The sequence below is a fragment of the Ascidiella aspersa genome, chromosome 3, assembly GCF_963924565.1.
Source record: "Ascidiella aspersa chromosome 3, kaAscAspe10.2, whole genome shotgun sequence".
Taxonomy (NCBI): Eukaryota; Metazoa; Chordata; class Ascidiacea; order Phlebobranchia; family Ascidiidae; genus Ascidiella; species Ascidiella aspersa.
In genome coordinates, this window is record NC_139449.1 from 6,803,935 (window position 1) to 6,826,259 (window position 22,325).

Below are 22,325 nucleotides of genomic sequence, written 5' to 3' on the forward strand. Positions count from 1 at the left end.
TTATTACGCTTTCGCATTTGGGGAACTCTGCATAACAAAAAATAAACAGGACGCATTTGTAATTCGTCGTATAAAAACTATAGTCAACAATTTAATGAGAATGACAATACACTAATTATACAAATAACGAAAAAGATATAGAACTATAAAAAACTGTTAAATATCGCCAAACGAAAGTGTAAAAAAAATTGAAGGAGTCGTGTATAACGAGTTAACTCGGCAGCCCCAAAGTTACAAAAGCCTCGTTAAAGATCGCAACTTAGGTTTTTTAAGCCGACTATAGGCTCCACCTGATATAATTGCGGTCAATCACGTTTTTTTCGTGTTTTAAGCAAAAGATTTACTGCTTGACTTCGACTGACGTTTTTGCGTTCTCATTACCAGACGCAACAGGAAATGGACGACATCACATCCTGAAATAACCAAAGCGTTTTATGTTCGTTGTCTTTACATATTTCAAACCAACTGATTTGGGTTGCTGTGCCTTAAAGTCAAAATTGTGTATGCTTATTTCACCAGAATGTTCAACAGGCAAGATTAAGGACTAAACAAAAAACTTTTATAAAAAAAATTACAAGCCATAGTATAGTGGGAAAATTACAAGCCGTAGTATAGTGTAAATATGTAAGAACATTTAGAAGTATGGATAGCATCGTGTAAACATTTAGATAAATCAATTTTATTTTACTTCACTGCAATCACTGTACTGAACGACAAAAAGACGAGTTTAAAAAAAATGTAAAAAAAAAACGTTTCTTGTTCGTCATTCTGTCTTCTAATTTCGAATACACTCGGCACGACAGTTGAGCAGTTATGTAACATGTGTACAGATATTTTGTAAGTAAGCGTAGTTTCTTTGTAGGACATTGAACAGCTTCCAGCCAATAAGTTTACTTTTTGATGTAGGCTAGCAGTGTTTTGCAACCGGGGTACCATTTCTAATGCATAAGGGTGCCGGGAGATATTTCAAATTCTTATGTATTTCAAGTTTCGTTGTATTTTTGCTCTAATAAGCTTCTTGAAATAATTTGTTCAATTTTCTGGTTGGAACGACTTGTATGTAATTTTTACAGTCTAAAAAAGCATAAAAACGTATGAAAATTAGCACACACATTTATACCATTCACGTTCTTATAAGAAGAAATTGCGATTAAAATAAATTGGTCGTAAAAAATAAATGTGATTCTAGTTCAAATTCTAATTGAAATTTGATTTTTTAGGAGTTCGGTAATTCTAATTCCACTTCCACTAATTTCAGAAAACTCAAAACGATCTAATTCTAATTCTAATCTAATTTGGAAAAACTAAAATGCTCTAATTTGAATTCTAATCTAATCTTAAAAAGCTAAAATAAATCTAGTTGTCCCAGTCTGCTTGTAAGTTTTGTATTATTTTATAATCCAGGTTTAAATTTGAGAATAGGCTACAATGGAAACGCTAACGTGGAAGTTAATTTCGTTTATTGCACTTATCCTTTCTTTTATTTCTATAATTATCGGAATAGTTTCACTGGTAAGTATAGCTATGTTATTTTTCTGCAAAATAAATGGCAAACAATTTCAATAATTTTAGCCTTAATACAGCACCCGCCAAAAAGCTAATTTTCTGTTTGTTTTAGTTAATGTTTTAATGCTTTCACAAAGGGCCGGATTTACCCGATGAAGTACCCTAAGCACTCACAAGATTGTGATAGGCTATACACCCAACTTATGTGCAATAAAAAAATATTAATTAGGGCTATTTTTTCCTTAAATCCGTTATCTTCAAAATGATTAGGGTAGAACAAATATATTGTAAATCAGACAATAATTGTTTTATAGTGATTTTCTTTCGCTGGATACCTTAAGCATGTGATTATATTGCCTAATTGATGGTTAATCCAGCCCTGCTTTTACAACTCGTGGTAAAACAAGTTTGCTTTAATTTACCGAAAAAGTAAGTCAAAAATTGGAGTAAAAAACCGAATATTGTGTTTTAGGACAAGGTAAACTACTTATCACAATGTGCCAATGAAGCAACGCCAAACAAAGGTGAGGATCACAGTATTGACAACGTTTTCACCCAAATGAATACTTTGATTTTTTCGAAAGATAAATGTTTGGAATAAATCGACAAACTTTAAAATAAAATACATCATTTTTTAAACTGATTTGATCCAATAAGTGAAATATGATTTGTTACATAATTTAATTTCACAATAGAAAACAAAAAAGTTTTGGCGCTGCTGGCTGTATTATGTTCAATGGTCATTTTAAAACGATTTATTTACAACACTGGAGATTATGGAAATCTGTTGGCAAAGCTTACACTATCAACATTTATTGCCCCACAATTCATTACGTGTATGGCGAACGTGCTCGATTTTCGATCAAATTTATACATAGATTGCAATTATCTATACTTAAAAATCCTGACATATCACAGCCCTAAAATGTTGTAAAGACCATGTTTTTCCAGTTAATTCCTTTGTTTTTACAGAGTAATAATAAGTGTAGATATGTGTTTATTTAATAAAAGATTTAATACTTAAAAATCAGGCAGATAAATGTAAAGGAAAAGAACAAATAAGTTATATATTTTTCTTAATTTACATCACGCATGTTACTTCAACTACACTATAGCAAATGCAATCTTACATAAATAACACCGGTTTTAAACAACTTTAGTGAAATAAATTCAAGTGAATTAGTGAATCAAATCAGTAAAGGGAATTTTTGTACGGCTATGTGGACGGCTCTCGGTGAAATACAATCAAATATATTCGGCTTTTATGACTTTCTTAGCGAAAAAGGTTCCCGACCCTTGCCTTATGTACCTTACGTTACATACTATATAGATTCGATTGTCCATTTTTACGTCAATAAAAGTCCAAACTCTCTTACTATTTTGAAACGAACGACCAATGTGTATGCCTTTTATTTATATTAAAACATTTTTTTTTAATTTGGTAAAAATAGTGCTTCGAAAAGTAAAGTATACTGGACAAAACCTATATACAGTTTGATGAAACGAGGTCGCTTTAATTATGTGCTGGTTTTAGGCCACTGTGATTCGCAAAACTCCAGCTGTCAATCACGTTGATTGATGGGCAAAAGTGGCTTGTAGTCACGTTGTCAGGGAATGCATGTCGGCTGAAAATAAATGAACGAACTAAACGGGCTATTTTAAAGTCACATAGCAATTTGTACCGTTGCTATTTCGAACTTGTCGTGTATACATCGCCTTAACATTTAATCACATGAATTGCGCGTAAGTGGCCAAAACTAATTTAGCAACCTTCAAACACGTACGTCCATTTGCATTCAAAAAACATTAAAATGATTCACGTTTGTTTTATTATGTCGTGACCACGCAATAAACGTCGAGACAGCCTTGGGGCCATACAGCAGTCTTCTGGGGGGACAAACATTGACAATTTATTTCTTACTTCAAAATCGAAATTCCTCTTTTCATTATAACTTTGCCTTCCTTGTTACGATATAAAAATCATTCAATTCCAAAACAAGAAAGGGGTTTGGTAAATTTTAAAATTTCGTATTTATTTGGGGCACATGGGAAGACCGAATTCTATATAAAACTATTGCTTTTAAAATCATCAAAATTTAGGTTTGTGCAGCTGCGATTAAATATAACATAGATTTGCAAAATTCATTTTATAGTTATAGCTCTAAAATAAACGTTTCTTTATACTGAAGGGTATAGCTTCAAAGTAACGGTTTAAACGTCCCCGCGGTTTACGTTTAAGCGCACGAATTGTGCGTTTAACAATACCCAATGTGCTCCAGAACTTTTATTGTTTAGTTATGACGTAACAATCGATATGTTATTACAGGCAATCTCCCTTCTTCCTGTGCATCTGTAACTGGTCCCAATGGCCTTTACATGATTCAACCAAACGACGGTGTTCTTCCGTTCTACGTAAGTTTTTGTTTACTAGTTAAAAGGTTTTCCACTTATCATAGAATTATTTCATTGTTTGAGCATGCAAAATTATAATATGGTCGACAGGTTTTTCCTACGATAATTCGTTAAATTTAAACCTGGGTGCAATTTGAGATGTTCCAGTTTTTAGAATGTTATCGCAACGAATAGGTTTCATATTTAAATGAAAAAAAAAATCATATTTAAATGAAAATGGCCAAGTTAAGTAATACACCAGTCATTGGAACTCTTTATCAAACACTCTGAATTTAAGTCCTTGTCAAGCTCGTATTGCTTCTTGTTTTATGGGAAAGTTATTCCAATATTTGAATTAGCACCCTTTGAACTTTCATTGATTTTTTTTTACAATTTCGAAACAGAACATTCTTAAAATTACTGACACGGTCAAAATTAATCGAAAATAAAATACAGTAAAATCAAATCAAAACATGTTCCCGTTATCTAAAATGATTGTACTGCAAATTTCCGAACCCTTCTAACGATAGAATGTTGCATATACTGCAGTGTTTCTCAACCAATGGGTCGCCACCCAAAACTAAATTACTTTCCAAAATTAAAACATCCATTTATTTTCTACAAACGTTGGTTGCAACTTAAAATAAACGGTGTCGGATTGAATCAAACTGTTTTCTCAAGCAAAATTGTACTGGTTCAGCTTATAGTTGGCCTCCAATGACCAGTTTGATTTGGTTTGGTTCGCTGACTGCAGTAGTTTTATAAGATTCGATTTACTAAAACAGGTTTCGAGAAAAATCTTTCAAAAACTGGAAAATATTGCGGAAGCAACAAGAAGGCATTGCTCATTATTAATTAAATTCGCACTAATTTTTGCTAAGTTTTGACTTTCGTGCTCGCTTACAAAACGTTCGGTAGGAGAATTGGGTCGCCAAAGCTTCGCTAATGTACTTGCGATTTGGTTTTCGGGTTCCCGCGAAAAATGTTGAAAAACACTGCTTTGAACCAAATTGTAAACTAACAGTTGCTTTCGCCGACTTCACCACAAAGCTGTTGGATCCTAAAGGTGTTTATGAGCACCATAACCGCCGAACTTTCAAAACTCATGTGCGTTTTTTTTAACCAGTGCAAAAATACTATTATTAATCACATAACTAATGTGACAGTTCTTAGATAACAACTTTTGTGCTGTTGCACATTATGACAGAAACGAATCATTTAACATGTAGTGCAGGGGTGTCCAACTCAAACATGCCGGCGTGCCAATTTTTATCCTATAACCTCTTCCCGTGCCAAAGTTTCGTAACTAATTCTTTCCAATAATAAAAGCGATTTTTTACCAAAAATAACAAAACGTGTAGTAGCAGTTCGCATTACTGTATTTAAGTGTCCGTCGGTGAGTTGATAGTTGTCGTGATTGCAGCGATTGTTTTATATTGTGAATAAACAATGGCAATTTACTGTATAAATAATAGTATTAAGTATTTTTTGACAATTGGGTGAATAACAAATTAGGTATACTTTTCTTGCGTGCCATTTTTTATTAGGTCGCTTGTTGGACAGCCCGGATATAGTGTAACTTTTTTACAGTGCCTTTAGGCTAAAAAGGGCAAAAGTAACAATAGGTCGAAAAAAATGCATTTATGTATATAATCAAAACATATAGTTTTGGGGTCCAATGGCCTCGTGCCTACGTAGTAATTCAGGAAAAGTTTTAAACGCTTTTGGTGAACTGAAACCGCGCTATAGCAATTAATTTTGTACATGAATTGCGCCTGGAACTGGGTCAAATTTTAGAGCAGTGCTTCCCAAACAGTAGGTCGAAGCTATTTCGGGAGCTTGGTCTCGAAGCGTTTCTAAACGTTACGGTTTTCTACTAGATCAGAAAATTATTGCATAATCATTACGTAACATTTATGCAACAATGTAACAAATACGTACCGATTAGATGTGTTGTGTCTCTTTAACTTTCAGTACGTACGCCCTTTCAGTACGTAACATTTGTAAAGATTAATTTGTTCTTATTAGTTCTTATTAGCGAACAGAAAAAGTTTGGGAAGCACTATTCTAGAGCGTTGAGATGCCCTTATAGCTGTTAGAAATTTAGAGCGCCACATGTTGCGCCTTTTAAAAAGGTAATCGCTTTTGTATTGGTAAACTAGAATATACGAATGAGAAAACACACGACATTTGCAAGCTGCCCAAAGCTCATTTATGTACATTGTACAATTAATCTAAGACTTAAGTGCTTACATTTCACGCACGTAGAGTAAATCCTTATTTATATGTTGTTTTGTTAAACCTTTATACATCTATAATATTTAATAAACCGATATAGCTCTTATGTCGCAGGCGCGAAGAACTGGGAAAACTTTAACAGTAGTAAAGATTAATTTGTTCTTATTAGTTCTTATTAGCGAACAGAAAAAGGTTGGGGAGCACTGTTCTAGAGCGTTGAGACGCCCTTTTAGCTGTTAGAAATTTAGAGCGGCTAAAAACGCTCAGCACACCCATGTTCGGCGCCTATGATCAGTACACAGTTCTGCAAAAGCCTGGTTGGTCGACCCGCACAAAACTTAACGGTTCATCTTTGTCGTGACGTCACAGACCTACTGTGATATGACGTCATCAGGAGGTGGATGGACTTTGGTCGGTTCTGTTCATGAGAACAACATCGACGGCAAATGCACGGTTGGCGACAAGTGGTCCAGCGAACAGGGGATTACCAAGAACTATCACGGTAATAAAACGTTTAATCCATTTAATTTTTTTATTAAAGACTTTTATATCTTTTGTCAAAGACTTTATTTGTTTTTTAACCGACTCCAGTCAGTCATGTCATTTTGGGAGGTTTAAACACTTTTAAAAATGGAGGTTTAAAAAAAATAATTTAAAAAATGGTTTCTGTTCGTTAATACAGTTGTAACATAAACTACTGTTTTTTGCAAGCTACACCATCCATTAAGTGAGCTTTAAATGTTCTTCCTAATCTATCAACAACAAAAGTACCGTAAGTGTTGAAGCTATTACTCAATCTCAATCAAACTTGACGAGAACGGATTTATTAACTTAATAACTTTTATCAAGCATATGAAACAACGTATGAAATATTTTATTATTATTATTATTTATGTAAGCTATTGCTGCCAGGCATAATATCAGGTTTGTAGAGCTCTTCTGGCAAATGTAATTTTTATTCCGACGTTTCGACGTCCTATATAGGTCGTCTTCATCAGGGTATTATTATTGTTGTTATCGATGCATTATACATCTTGTGGCACAATTTGGTCATTCTGTCCGGATTTCCGTCCCAGCCCGCTACAAAAATCGCAGCAATCATCGTGATTGACAGTATTTTCACAACAATGATAACAAATCGGTTGCGCAACAGTAATTTGACGTATTTGGGGCGTTAGAAGAACGCCAGAATGTTTACGCTAGATTATTTGATTGCCCAACAGTGAAATTGCCGAAATTATCGAAAAAAATATAAGGAAATTAAAGCGTTAAAGCTACACGGAAAACAAAATCCCCATAAAAACGCATTATTGGGATACTGTGGCTTTACATGCTAGAAATAAAGAAATCGCATTCCAAAGCGCTGAAAATACTGTTGCGGCTAAAATACAATTATCGAGAAACTATATAATTGTTGGAAGGAAACTGAAGCATTTTCAATGAAAATGTGCGGCCAAACACAATATGCCATCGACATTTTAGCCACTAATATATGTACATGTCATACTACAATATAATTCACCTGTGCGAACTGATCGAGGATAGAACAAATATTTCCGAAAGTTATAGAAACAATATATATATATATTTTTTTTATAGAACAATATTTCCGAAAGTTATGACGTTTACAGCAGTGGTTCCCAAACTTTTTTCGCTCGCGGCGCCTTAAAAATATAGTAAATATTTCGCAACACAATTTTAACAGAATAACAATAAAGTCATTTTGCAACCCCCCTGACAAACTATACGTAAATGTCTCAATGTGATTAATTTGTAATGGGTATAGTGCGTATTCAAGTCTAAAATGCTTGCGCGTATGCCTATTTGTATAACAAATACTCTATTTTCCGAAATTACAAAAAGTTTTGCGGCACACTTGACAATTTCTCAAAGCACACTAGTGTGCCGCGGCACACAGTTTGGGAATCACTGCGTTACAGAGTTAAATTTTTACACAGTCCCTATATCGGCTAAAGCGGTTCTCAATGTTTTATAACTTGCGGTGCAGTAAAAAATCGTAAATATTTCGCGAAAACTTTTACAAAACAACAAAATAGTAACCTCACAATACACGACAAACTAAATGTAAACGTTTTAATATTTTTTATTTTGAAATATATAAAGCATTGAAGTCTTGCGTGTATGCCTATTTGTAAAACAAATCAATTATTTTACAAAATTACAAAAGTGTTACGGCATATAATTAACGATCTCTCGAGGCACAGGCATACAGTTTGAGAATTAGTATAATATATTCGTTCGTACAAATTAAAGCTATATACGCACGTTACACATGTGGCGTCTTTTGAAACGGTAATCGCTTTTGTATTGGTAAACTAAAATGTACGAATGAGAAAACACACGACATTTGCAAACTGCCCAAAGCTCATTTATGTACATTGTACAATTAATCTAAGACTTAAGTGCTTACATTTCACGCACGTAGAGTAAATTCTTATTTATATGTTGTTTTGTTAAACCTTTATATCTAGTATTTAATAAACTGATATATTTCTTATGACGCAGGTGCGAAGAACTGGGAAAACTTTAACATGTTTGGCCGAGCTGACGCAATGACGAATGCAGATTTCAAGAACCCGGCTTACTTCTCGTTAAAAGTAACAGTACACGTTTGTAATGTCGCTTACGTAGGTTCGTTAAAAACAACAATTGGTTCACCCCTCTCCCCCCAAAAGAGACAGCAGTTCAATTAGTTTAGAACACACTTATATTGAATTTAATAAATGTTTCACCCTGCTGGCAGCTGTCTATGTAAACAAGGGAGAAAAGAAAAAAACGAATTTTTTTTTAAAAACTAAAAAAAAATTCAAAATTTTTTTTTTTAATTTTTAAAGAAGAAACTTAACTACATATAGTTGAATACTTTGGGCTCGTTGCGAACACGTAACGACTTTTCCCACAGGTTACCTTGCTTTTCGGAGAAATAACCGTGACAGAAGTATTATTTAAAGTGCCTTGAAAAGCAACAAAAGCGTTATATTCTATTATCGGAATTGATTGCCTATAACCCTATTGCAATTCGAAACCATGTTTAAAGTTTCTAAGTTAAAAAGAATTTCATGATTTTTGTCGTCAATGTTCCAGCGATTAGCAGTCCCTGTGTAATACTTTATATTGATTCCTGGAACTATATACCATTAGGCCCCAGTGTTGTATTGACTTGACTTGGAGTCAAGTTATTGCGTCGAATAATTTGGGTTTGAATTAGGCGTGTTTATTAAATATATTTCAATAAAATTTGGTTATGTATCTCAACTTATGACCGAGACTCATGTCGTTTCAAAATGACTAATTTAGCACACTGTCGGTTCCTCGAGTTTTGTATGTTTAAATTGTTCTCGTTTCAGGCGAAAGACGTGATGATTTGGCACGTCCCCAACAATGTGGCCGTGACAAACATAAGCACCAAAGCCTACTTTAAATACCACACGACCAACGGCTTCCTGAATAACTACGGCTCCACATTACAAAGCATGTATTCCATGCATCTGCCGATGAAGCAAGCAGGTACATTTGCAAAACCACATTTTTTCTTAAAACTCCTCAGCAGAAATTTAAGAGCAAACATTTTGTGCGCGGTGTTTTGCTTCGTAAAGTTTGAATTGACGGTAATGGAGCTTAATACAGCTAAACAAACCTTAAACCAGGATTTGGCAGAGTTAATGAACAGCAAAACGATAAAATTAGTTTTGTAAAGCACAGGGCAAAATACAGTGCTGTAATGACTTAAGTTGTTGTTTTCAAATTACTTTACTAGATTTAGGTCATGATTTGACTTGGACGTAAAGTTTTATCTTGCGATTAAAAGTGTTTTTCATTAAAATTTATCTCAAGTTTTCCACGTAAAAACGATTTAACTGCTATATATTGCGTTCGTGTTATGTTTTAGTTGAGTTGTTACTCATAATCCGACGAGTTACCAAGTTTAATTGTTACTCATAATCCGACGAGTTACCAAGTTTAATATTTTAACGTTTTACTTTTATTTCAATAACGTGACATGAAGTTAACTAGGACTTAACTTGTTATTTTCGCACATGACTTGACTGGGACAAGCCATGTAAAAATGACTTGTTTACAACACGGGCACATTATACGCTGTCCCAATGAGCAGGGCTGGACTAAGGTTTTGATGTACCTGCTGGGACTATATGCTAGGGTGACGCCTACTAATTTTCTATTAAAATAAACCTAAAAAAATCAGCTATGACGCCACCAATTCGTCATAACTTGACGTCATAGAAACTATAAGGTCACGTTATGAGGAAAATTTTGAAGTCATAATACGTAATGTTAAAAAGTTTGAGTCGACCAAAAAACTGCGGTGTGCAATTATGCAACCAAAGAGCTACAATATCTAGCAAGCCTACTTGAGGACTCCTGCTAGTATAACCAGCTAAACGTCAATTTAAGAAGATAGGCGAAATCACAAAAACAGAGGTTCTACCTGTCCTTCAGTCGTTAATGTGACATGTTACTATTTCCAGAGGGCAACCTGAAAAAGGTGTTCGCTGTGCTGAATTCAAGCAGGATGGTCACGGGCATCGACAACTGGCACAACTACACCTATGATTCGACCCGTGTACCAAGTCAGATCAACGATGGAGGTTCGGATATGTACGACGCTGGCAATAAGGTATATAGCAGTGCGTTTAACCTTTTTTGAGGCACTGAACACTTTATGTATTAAATAATTTTGTGGAACACCTACAAAAGTTTTTTAGTTATACATTACAGTACACAACTCAACAAAAAAATTGCCTTTCATTTTTTTTATTGTGCATGTTGAGTTGAGCACAAGATTCATGTTAGGCTGTATTAAAATCGTATATTATTACGCAACGAGATAACAATAAGAAAGTCGCCATGGAAAACTATAGTTATACACTAAAACGTCCATTGTGTTAAACCGGTTCCTGTCAACCGTGGTTTCATACAACATTTAGAAAAATTGGTAAATTTCTCGCGCACACCTGACGATTTTTTGCGGAAGGCTATAGTATTCCATTAAACATCGGTTGAACTATATGTATTAAATAATTTTGCGGAACACCAACGGAAGTTTACAGCAATACATTACAGTAAACAACTGAAACAAATATAGGCTATTTACACAATGTGTATCCTGTGATCAAGCCCTTTTGCAAGGGGGTTTCACCTGCTTTCAGTTTTTTCCTAGTGCGATACATGGTCCTGCTTGGGATGAACACAAAATTCGTGTTTGGGTTCTCTTACAATCCTGTGATTACGCAAAGAGTCTTATCATTACATAGCAATAAATTTAGAAAATTGGACATTTAAAGTGGTGATAACTTTCATTTTTTTCTTAAATTAGTTTCTTTCCCCCATTATTCCATAGAACATTTATAAAATTATTTAAATTCTCGCGTAACGCCTGACGATCTTTTGCTGCATGAACGCTGGTGCTCAATTGAACATCGGTTGGAAATCACTGTAATATAGAATTGTTGACCGCTTGTAGGGCAACTATTTTTAACTGACGCTCTGTCGAAATTTAGCACAACGCTATTCTAAAAATATTGTGCACAAATTGTCATTTCTGAAAAAATCTAACCATTGTAATTGTATACTCCCCCGTTGTTGTCAGTGTTGGATCATTCTCAGATTGGATGTTTTGAGTAACGCGTTAGTTATTTGTCGGTTATGCCCAATATTAGATTAAAGCTTGTCTGACAAATACAAATCGCACCGCTACTATTGAACTTAACCGTTTGCTAAAATTTACATTTTATAAAATTGTCCTATTTTTTAAAACGATTTGTTCTATATTATTTTAAGCTGTACACGACTTACAAATGTTTTTTTTTAATTTTTCCAGGTCTCGTATGCCATTAACGGTGTGAACTTTACGCAGATCACTTACGGAAAACCCTATTTGTAAGTACATTGTTACTATAAGCTAGTATAGTTACTCTATTTAAACCTTCACCTCATCTAAAGCCCTGACGACGATTATGCTTCTTAATAATGCAATGCTATGGATTTCGTGTTTAGCACCTATTTGTTATAATTAGGGTCATTTTTATTTTAACCTAAAAAAAATTTTTCAACTTTATTTTTATCAAATCTTGACTTTATCTTAACCTAACGAAATTGCTTGTTTGTAGAGGCCACAGTTATTCCTTGAATTGATGCCAGTTACCCAAACATAATATTTTGTCGATTTCGGACCCAAACGTAACATTTTGTCGAAAAGTCAAGGTGTTTTATGATTTATGGGTTATAAAAAGTGCGTCGGGTTTTTTTTCGCTATAAGATAAATTTAGCTTGCTTAGGCATTTTTGTATTACAGAATGTCAGTAGGCTATTCCTAAAAATCCAAACTGTTCATCTGCGAAAACACCACGTTTATGAAAATGAAGTGTTTTATAAGAATTATTTAAATACGTAACAATAAATAAAAAAAAATGGACAATTTGCGATAAAAATAAGTGCTGATCCAAGTGGGCATTGTGACATATTTCCTGCTTAATATGGTTTAATTGTGTCGCAGTTCCTGATTTACAATGCTTCTACGACGATTTTTACAAAAATTACTCTCAAGAAACACAAAAACTTTGTCAAAAGCCATAATTTGACAAATTTTGACTTAATTAAAAATTTTTAACTTTATTGTAAATTTTTACTTTATTTTGACCTATAAACTTCTTAGAAACAGTCCCTCGGTGCTGAAAACAACTTTATCCTTTGATTCGTTGTCAGACGAGGTACTTAAAAATTTTTAACTTTATTGACTTTTTGCGGGCCCTAGTTATAATATACCATGCAGCAATATCTGAAATGTTTAATGGTTAGATAATTGTGTCATGCATAATCTTGCCAGTCCTCATCAATCTGCATGTCAAGTTGCAACATGTCCGTACAATTTTGCTAACCCATGTTATTAAAAGTTCTGGTATAAAAAGGTTTGGACAGGTTAATGTACCAAAAAATAATATGTTACGGATAGCGTAAGAACTTCGGGGCCGGATAGATAAGGCGACAATAATATTTAAAATGGCATAACAATTTTACTTTGGCCCAAACGTTGAACTAAACGTTCGGTAAATAGAAACTTCATATAATGAGATAACCATAGCCAACATTGTAACAAAAGCTGTTTGCCGCGTATTGTGTCTTAAATCGGTTTACTAAATGATTGCCTACAACAGTGGTTCTCAACCTTTCGTGCACCGTGGCCCCCTTCGAAAGGCTTTTAATCCTTGTGGCCCACTTTTATAAAAAAATCGATTATAAAAAATGACTAAAATTGTGTTTAACGTGTTTTCACTTATTTTATTTCACCACGTTGTTAAAAAACACTTCACTTGGACGAAAGCCAACGAATGAATAAATTAATTAAAATCCGACATCAGGTGATGTCGCTTCCTGATCAAATCGTACTTTTTTTAGCAGAAATAACATCGGCGGCATCATTCTTTTTGGGGGGATGCTTTTTATCGCCGTAATTTTTAAGTTTGGAGGGTTGTAACTTGTAATGACGCATTTGACATCACCATCGAGCAGTGCAGACACTGCGCACAATCATGGCTGTCTTGTCTAACTTTTTTTTTTTGTGAAGCCAAAAAAACATAACTCTCGCACCATTTGCAAATTTTCGACATTTTTAAACGTTCCAAAGAGAAACTGAGTAAACTAGAAAAACACACATGTTGATTGTATGTGACGTAACAATGTTTGGCAATTAGGCGAGCATATAAAGAATTACAAGCTTGACGTCGACTGTTGCAAAACTTCTCACAAATAGCAAGTAGTAATGTGTAAGAAAAAATGCGTTACAATTGGTCAAAGAAGGTTTAACACTAAGTTTGAGTTTAACTAACACAAATTAAAAAAAAGTGACACGGGTTTTGCAATACCACAACATTTTCAGGATATTTGCAAGCCATAATGTAAAACATATCTATAAAGAAAGATATACGCGCGAGGGGGAAAAACATTTTCGTTAACAAATAGTAAAAGTTGGCAAAAAATATAGTTGGACAGGCTCTCAGGACCACATTTGGCACTGTCAGCAGAACTCATATTGTAGGCATGTGGTCGTCCGATATACTATAAAGCAGTGTTTCTTAAACTGGTTGATGGTTCACCCCAGAGTGAACAAAATTTTTGCAGGGGTGGAAAAGGGTGAACCGTCAGAAATGTATGATAGCACTGCAGTACTTCGACTACTGAACCGGTGTTTTTTTTTGCTTATTGTAATAGTGAAGTTGGTTTGCAGAGAGTGTTTAAGTACAAAAATTTGGTGACTGTGTTTTGTAGCTTTATATTTCTGGACTCGAGAAATTGTAAATTTTCAATGGTAAAACTTAGCTGGAGTTGATCTTAACAAAACTCGAAATAACCTAAGTAATTTTGTGCTGTTATATACAGACGAGATAGTTTTATCATTTCATTAGACAAGGGTGAATGAAATCTGGAGATCGATGCTAGAGATGAACAAAACTGAAAAAAATTAAGTAGCACTGTACTATAGGGTGAGACGTTATAGCTATTCCACTTTAGATTTGCGATTAAACGCAGGGTTTTATGCTTCGTAAGGTAACTTTTTTATAATATAGTTAATGGATAGACAAAGGCAACTAAGATTACTACTTAAATTTGAACTCAATAACGCATGCGTACGTCGGCCTCGGGACTTAGGTAATTTAACTACACGACACCGCATCCCCGATTTAAGTGTAGTTGACGTTAAACAACTTACTTAACTGCTACTTTTCTATTGCAGTTTGCACGGCAGCGAAATCGAGATTTCGAGCTCAAAGATGTACCCCTTTACTGCCCTCGCGTGGATTGGCAAAAAAGGCAGTTCAAAAGATTTCGACATTTCCTTCAAGGTTTGCTACTATTCAATTAAAAAGCCATTTAATAAAGTTGTTGACCGGCACAACAACTTAAATAATTAATATCTTATTTCACAACGTGTAAATCTTTATTAAAGATTTCCGCAAAAAAATGAAAAACTAAAAAAATGTATCTTACAACCGTTAGCATTTTTTTGTGTGGATAAGATTGATTTTAAACAGGTGAACAAAATATGCTTAGGATCTATAGGTTAACCTGATATTTTAATTTTGTTAATTTGCTTACACTCAAAAACAGGATTTACACACATTAAAAAAACTGCCTCGGGCAACTAAAAAAATTAAGCCCGCAGTTTGTCAAAAAAGCGGTGACTGATGCCTATTATTGCCTCATTCAATCAAAAAACATTAATATTCTTTACCTTCATACCAGGTGGAGTCGAATTTTGGAGCGGACGGGAAAGGCAACTACTCGACTTACAAGTCGCAAGTGATTCGCCAGGGCACCACCACCGCGCGGTACAGAGCCTACAACGTGTACGGCACATCTGATCCTTCTGTTTGTGAGGTCTATTTTTACGTCGCCGACACGGTGGGTAAAGCCTGCATTACGCATGATTTATAACAGGGTTGCGTAATTGGAGTCGGATTCGGGACTCGAGTAAGGCTACGTAAGGCCACCCAAGTCTCGAGTCCAACGCGCGCATGTACAGTACCAAATTTTAGAACTGATATGACCGAAAACTGTAAACAAGTCTAAAAGTGTAATAGAAAATGGTGGAATAATTTCCTACTATGTGTTGTTGGTAGGTGAATGACACACCTAGGAGTAGATTGCTATAAATATTCACTTTATTTTAATGACATAAATGGGTGGAATACAGGCTTAAGAGTCGGAGTCAATTATAAAATACTCCTAGGAATGGTTTGCTATGATATAAATATTCACCTTATTTTTGTTGCACTAATGGGTAAAATACAGGCTGAAGAGTTTAAGTCCGACTCGGGACTATGGAGTTATATTCGGGTTAAATTTTTTACCGAAGTCAGACTTGGGATATTTAAACCTATATCTACATTCCTGGTTTATATAAAATATAGCATAAGATAGTTTTAAACAATTTTAATTTTGTCAAGAATTAAACGTTACAAGTAATGAAAATTTTTTCAACAAGTCTTTCTGAAAAGCTTTAGCCAAGTAAGACCATTTGCCACCAACAGCATTAAGTAAAATGCAAATTTCTTCAACGCACTGAATTAAAAAAAAATCTTATACTATACTAAAATCGTTCAACATCTAAGTAAGATTTAGCGCAGCAACACGCAAAGCAAAGTTTTTTTAGGGTGAATCACTTCATTTTAGGAACCAATGACTTGGCTAAAGTCAAGTGGTTTCATATAATTATTTAGTCTGGTAAAGTTTTTAACAACTTAACAGACTCCAGCCATAACATCGAGGTAAGAATAACATCAAGTTCGAAATAAAACACAAATCGGAATAAGACCAAAATAGATCTAATATTAAATAGTCGAATAACGCCTCAATCGTCATAAGTCTTAAATTTATCCGAATAAGACCTATAAATGGTAAGAATCATACCTATGGTTGTAATACAATACACGGCGTTTAAAACTTTTTTAGGTAACAATAATAGGCCAAATGGTAACATTAATAGGCCAAATCAACATTCAAATGTGATGGTCGCTTTACCCAAGTTCAAAAATTAAAATTGGTTAAACTAGACCAGCGGTTCTCAACCAGTGGGCCATGGCTCTCTGGTGGGCCATAAGAACATTTGAGGTGAGCCACAGGCCAATTTATAAAAGCTAGGTAGTTACATTTGGGTCACTATATTTAATTTTACAGGAATAATGGCTTGGGGAGGAATTAAAAAGGAATGTCAATGTATTGTATTGTTCAGCCGCAAGTATCTCACTAATGCACGGTTAAATAAAAAATCCGTTTTGAAATATGTTCTGCTGTGTTTTGTTCTAAAACTATTGCGCCACAGAATTTCTTTGCAACGTAAATGGGCCACGAAAGAAAAAAGGTTGAAACCCACTGAAGTAGACAGTCTAACGTCGTGGTAAAAGGGATTATAACAACGTCTTACCAATAAGGTCATATATAAGCTTTTTGATTATATATATTACAAGGCGTAGTAAGCATTTCCCTGAGCGTTTGCCTACAAAATAAATGATTTTGTCTTTTGATCCTTTTATTAAGAGACTTTTGGCTATGCTTTTCTCATTCGTGTATCATGATAATCAATTTATACTAAATTTTTAGGCGATCTATAAGCGACAACGTTACACGGAAACAAATTTAACATAAGTGTGCCTTTACACTTGACCATATACGTGCACGTTCTGCGTCTTACTTTAAATTGAGAGACATCTCCACACATGTCAAATCTTCATTGTTTCCGGTCACGTAATTATTACGTCACTTCGACAATTTTCGAATAATAGCGAGTTTTCGAATCAGGATTTTGTTTTGTAAATCTCCCGCTCTATATTTCATCGGATTAAACCCATGGTAAGAGTTGCGTAATGTTGGCGAAATAACCTTATAGTTATTAATTTTATTAACATTTCTTATATCACAACTTTGAATCTGTTTATTAAAAAAAGAACAAAACGGCGTCTTTTTTTTAATTTTTACAGCATCTTTTCAAGTCAAACACTGCACTTAAGTCATTCTTTCAAATGGCTTGACTTGACTTTTATTATTTAGACAAATGACATGAATGTGCTTTAATTTAATACAGTTAGTAAAATTTGTTATATAGCCTAACTTTAAACGGTAATAAATCTTATTTTGAAAGTAAAAAATTAATAACTTTTTCAGGGGTTCATAAACTTTCTGTAAGGCGGACCCCTAAAACATTTTTTGTTTGATTCGACCAGGGTGGACATAAAGTTTTTTCAGAGATGACATCATAATACAAGTGGACCTGCTTTTTCTTGTCATACGTTTGTGCATTTCATTATATTCAAAAAACAAATGCACATCCCAAACGGGGTCTATTCGCCCCACTTCAAGAACTCCTGAACTTGTTTAACCAAACGATTAGCATTTGCTTTTCTTTTTTAAGCAAAATGTTAAAACAATTACAGGCTTGGAATTCAGTCCCTCCGAGTAACATGAATGCAACTATGTGGTCAAATTCGACAAACATGGCCAAGAATGCTGTCAAGTTTGTGGGACCAATGAGCCAAGTTTATGTCGGCTACTTTTTAATGTCAAAGTAAGTTTATTTACCGGAATATTTACCAGTTATTCTTGTTTATCCTAAAACACGTTTAAGAAGCCTGTTTACAGACAACAAACTTCACGGACACGACTCTGCTATTCATAGTTTTATAAAACCAATCAAGGCATTTTATACTAGATCAATTTTCAAACCATTCAAGGCGTCTGAACAATTTGATTGTCTCCATATTTAAGTAATTAGTTTTTTAAGGTACACAAACAATTTGTTGCCTATAAATACTTCGTCGCATTGGTAACTGTCACGGAGTACGACCAATATCCTGTAAACGAACGATATTACTAATTTCGTATCCTGTGTTTTTTGTCGCACTCTAAATGTCTACTATGCCCTGTAGTATGCACGCCTATTGCACGCCTTCACCCGATCCGTCAGAAATTCGTGCAGTTCTAAGCACAAAGGTCACAATAATGGCATCCAAAGAATCAAAAAGCCCGACTTTTAGACTTTGAGGTCTTGCACATATTTGACTTTACAAATATGCATAAGAAGATTAAATTTAATAATACTTGACCCACCCCAAACCAAACGCTAGTCAGCACCCTAACCCAAATAATGTGCGTTAATTTAATAATTACATAAGTGCTTTTGGTGGCAATACCTCAATTTGTGACGTAACAATCCTATATAGAATGGACGAGAAACGATCTTATGCCCACCCGAGTTTAGGCCTTTTTCCCCAGCGTTCTAATAATTATTAAATTAACGCACATTATTTGGGTTAGGATTCGGGTTTTTTATTTTTTTTTTTGGTTTCAGGTGGGCCAAGTGTTATTAATTCTATCTCTTTTTTTTTTGGTTATCTTTTGTGCATTTTCAGCGAATATTTTTAATTTATTTATGCCGAAAGTTTACCTAAAGGTCCAAATTAGTGCATTGCCAGGACCTCTATTTTTCTCGCGTCCCTAAGGCTCAGTAATTATTGGTTTACGTTGGAATGATGATTGCAACTGCGCCCTACATACCCGTGCGCGTTTTCCCTTCCTGTGTACAAATTTATTTTGAACAAAAAATAATACAACAAGGATGACACGCAAAATCGTGAAGCGTTCATTATTAAAAAAAAACAGTATTAAACTAATAATGCATACGTTTTTATCATTTTAGAAAAAAAGGAAAACTGGTTACCGAAAGAGAGATCGGTTTGATTATGAAGAGAATGATGAATAGATTATGTAAGTTGTACGAATATTAAAAATTCCATTTTATAATTGGTTAGGGTAAGAAATCATAACTATAATCGAAATATCATTTAAAATATTCTTACGTTTAGCCTCGTTGTCTGATTAAAAACAAAATTGAAAAACTTTTGGACCATATTTTTTTCGCAGCCAAGGTGTGTACAAACTAGAGTTGGATCAATTGCATTAATTCAGTTCAATTGCAATTACTCCTTTAAATGCTTCAACTAAATTACAATTACCCCGTGCTAAAAATATCAAATTGCAATAACAATGAAGGGATGCCTTTCGACATGGCATAGAACACACATACAGACTACCGTCAAGCCAACGGTCACGTGCGTTTTAATAATTACGATTACTCGCAAACAAAACATTAAAAACTTTAACTTTCTCGATATCAATGTATTGAGACAAAATTTTAGCAAATACATTTTTAATTAGAATTACACTGAATGAAAATGCCTCAATTACATTAAAAACTGTAATTAATTACACCAATTACAATTACAACAATTGATCCAACTCTGGTACATACTAAATAAGTGTAACGAAAAATAAAGATTTAATTGTCGCAATATATGCAGTCGGTAACAATCAGTCGTGTGTTCTCTGGTTACTGTCTTTCAACGTCGCTACACCTTTCCAGATGCAGTGAACTACGAGGTCAAGAATAAGCAGTTAAGTGTCCCGGTCACGTTCATCAAAGGTAGCCAGGAGCAGCTTAAAGCGGGAATCCCAGTTTCGCAGCAGCCCTTCGTGCAACCAGGCTTCATCCAGTTTCGAGCCTACAACAGCGCCGGATCGCCCAACGCTTTGTGTCCTGGTGTCAAGTAAGAAAAACCTCTGATTTTGGCCACTCGGAAGTTTTAATTTGGGTTATAAAATGCGGGTACTATTTGCCAACGCTTGAAATTTAGATTTAACCTGGCAAAATGAATTTCTGTACCTATATTTAACAATATTCAGCCAATTACGACGATTTAATGTTGGGAAGCCATCTTTACTTGCTCGTATGAGCTGACTATGTTGGTGGCGCTAAAGGGGTAAAATGTCAAAGTTGTTGCGGGTGGCTTTTAACGGTCCGGCCTGTTTATAGATCCCGATTTTCTTCTAAAAAATATATATATATATAGTCAGTGTTTATTTAACCCTAGGAAAAACGAAGTTTTTCATAATATATTTTCTTAGATTGTCAATATCCACTTTTTGGAAGATTTATAATGCTCTTTGCAAGAATTTGCTGTAGCAATTGTACTGCGCATAATTAGACAGTTTGAACATTTTTCTGTTTCATTTTTGCCTAGCTATTCGGGTAATAATAGCATATGTCACTTGAGAGTAATGCCAGTACTCTCACTGGGCCTTAATTGGCCGGCTATTCGATTTGGGCCATCTGTTCCAAAGCTGTGAATCTGCTGGAAGGTTTTGTCTTTTAATTGCAGAACAATTTCACACGAACCCGCGAGTTTCTGCATCGGTGGAATAAACACAGCGGAGACAGCAGCCACGGCGTGTGGTGATTATGCAGGTATATAAATGTGTGGGATTTTAGGCTTTATACATTTTTTACTAACAGTCTAATTTTCAACTGATTCGAAGCGTAATGGTTGGAGGTTGTAGTAAGACGTTGTATGAATATCTAGCCCCATAGGCTACTGAAATATATGGCAGCATTTTTAATGTTTCATATAATTCTTTGTTAAAATTTAGAAATGAAACGTTTAAAGGGCGACCTACTTCGGTCCTTCTTACTAAAAAAGTGCTTCTTACTAAAAATGTTTCTGTGACATATTATTGTCTGCGACAGATTCTTCATACACGAAAGGGTTTCAGCTAAAAATACTTGATTATTTATTTTGCCAGAACTTTTTTGATTGCAAAAGAGTCCTTATTTCTAACAGTTTTAATGACCAATGTTGTACACTGTTAAAAAAATTATGGTTGTTTTCCTGGCGTTTTTAAACAGGAAACCCCATTACGTTTTTACGGCAGATTTAGTTTACTACGTATCCGTATTTTTTACTTTAAGGACGTTATAATTTAACTCTCACTCCTGTTATTTGAAGCCTGTAAAATTACTTCATAATGCGGTACGTATTTGTGGTAAACCTGTTCTTGAAAATTACTACAGCCATACTCACGTTAGCTTACACTACTCTTTCTGCACATTCGCTTCAAATCCGGCATTGAAACAACGCCAAACTGGTGCATATCAACATAATATACGCATAAAAGGATACGGTACAGCACTTGTATTTTTTACAGTGCATGCCAGCGAAGTTCCCACAAAAAAATATAATTAGCCTAGCTATAGTTATATTTACCCAATTAGGCCAGAAATTTAGGCATGTTTTTTCGGTTTTAGGTTGGGCCGGCAAAAGTTCTGACCCAATAAACGCAACCCACCCTAGTTCTACTGGTCGTTCTCTCAGGGACATCACTTCGACCATTTTGATTTTTACCAGATGAGTAATTCTGGTGGTTTTCCAGCTCTTTCAATAAAATAAAGCGTTTTTTTACCAATGTCAGAGATTTAAAACCAACCATAAGTATATAACTTACACAAGTTTGTCCTTTTTAAACACATTGCTTTGCAATTTATTTTACAAGCATTTTTTAAATGTCAATTTCATTGTTGACTTCACATTTATTTGTTTGTCTTGGAAATATTGTATTTTAAAGTGGCAAAGTGTGGTCTATGTGTGTATGAATGCAGTATACTATACATCAGTGGTTCTCAACCTTATTTATCTTACGGACCGGTAAAATTTCAAAACAAATTTTGCGGAACGGTGGACCTTCAAAAATCAAAATAAACCCAAAATGCAAATATGACAAAAGTATAATTTTGGCCGGACCAATTTTGGCGTGACAGTTCTATTAAA

At 34.5% G+C, this 22,325-nt stretch overlaps 1 protein-coding gene across 1 annotated transcript; it reads left to right on the forward strand.

Moving 5' to 3' along the window:
- Window positions 1–1,411: 1,411 nt before the first annotated feature.
- Window positions 1,412–21,929, forward strand: LOC146158967 (uncharacterized). The gene is made up of 15 exons (XM_083384811.1): window positions 1,412–1,512; window positions 1,979–2,030; window positions 3,833–3,918; window positions 6,505–6,637; window positions 8,662–8,753; window positions 9,504–9,663; window positions 10,644–10,792; window positions 11,996–12,054; window positions 14,906–15,014; window positions 15,415–15,573; window positions 18,102–18,232; window positions 19,364–19,431; window positions 20,087–20,270; window positions 20,883–20,968; window positions 21,806–21,929. The coding sequence occupies exons 1-15, from the start codon at window positions 1,429–1,431 to the stop codon at window positions 21,907–21,909; spliced, it is 1,656 nt and encodes a 551-aa protein (XP_083240937.1). The 5' UTR covers window positions 1,412–1,428; the 3' UTR covers window positions 21,910–21,929.
- The last annotated feature ends 396 nt before the right edge of the window (window positions 21,930–22,325 follow it).

Coding starts and splice junctions, on each gene's coding strand:
- LOC146158967 (XM_083384811.1), top strand. CDS start 1,429: ATGGAAACGCTAACGTGGAAGTTAATTTCGTTTATTGCACTTATCCTT. Junction 6,638..8,661: donor GATTACCAAGAACTATCACG/GTAATAAAACGT, acceptor CTTATGACGCAG/GTGCGAAGAACTGGGAAAAC. Junction 20,271..20,882: donor GCTTTGTGTCCTGGTGTCAA/GTAAGAAAAACC, acceptor TTTTAATTGCAG/AACAATTTCACACGAACCCG.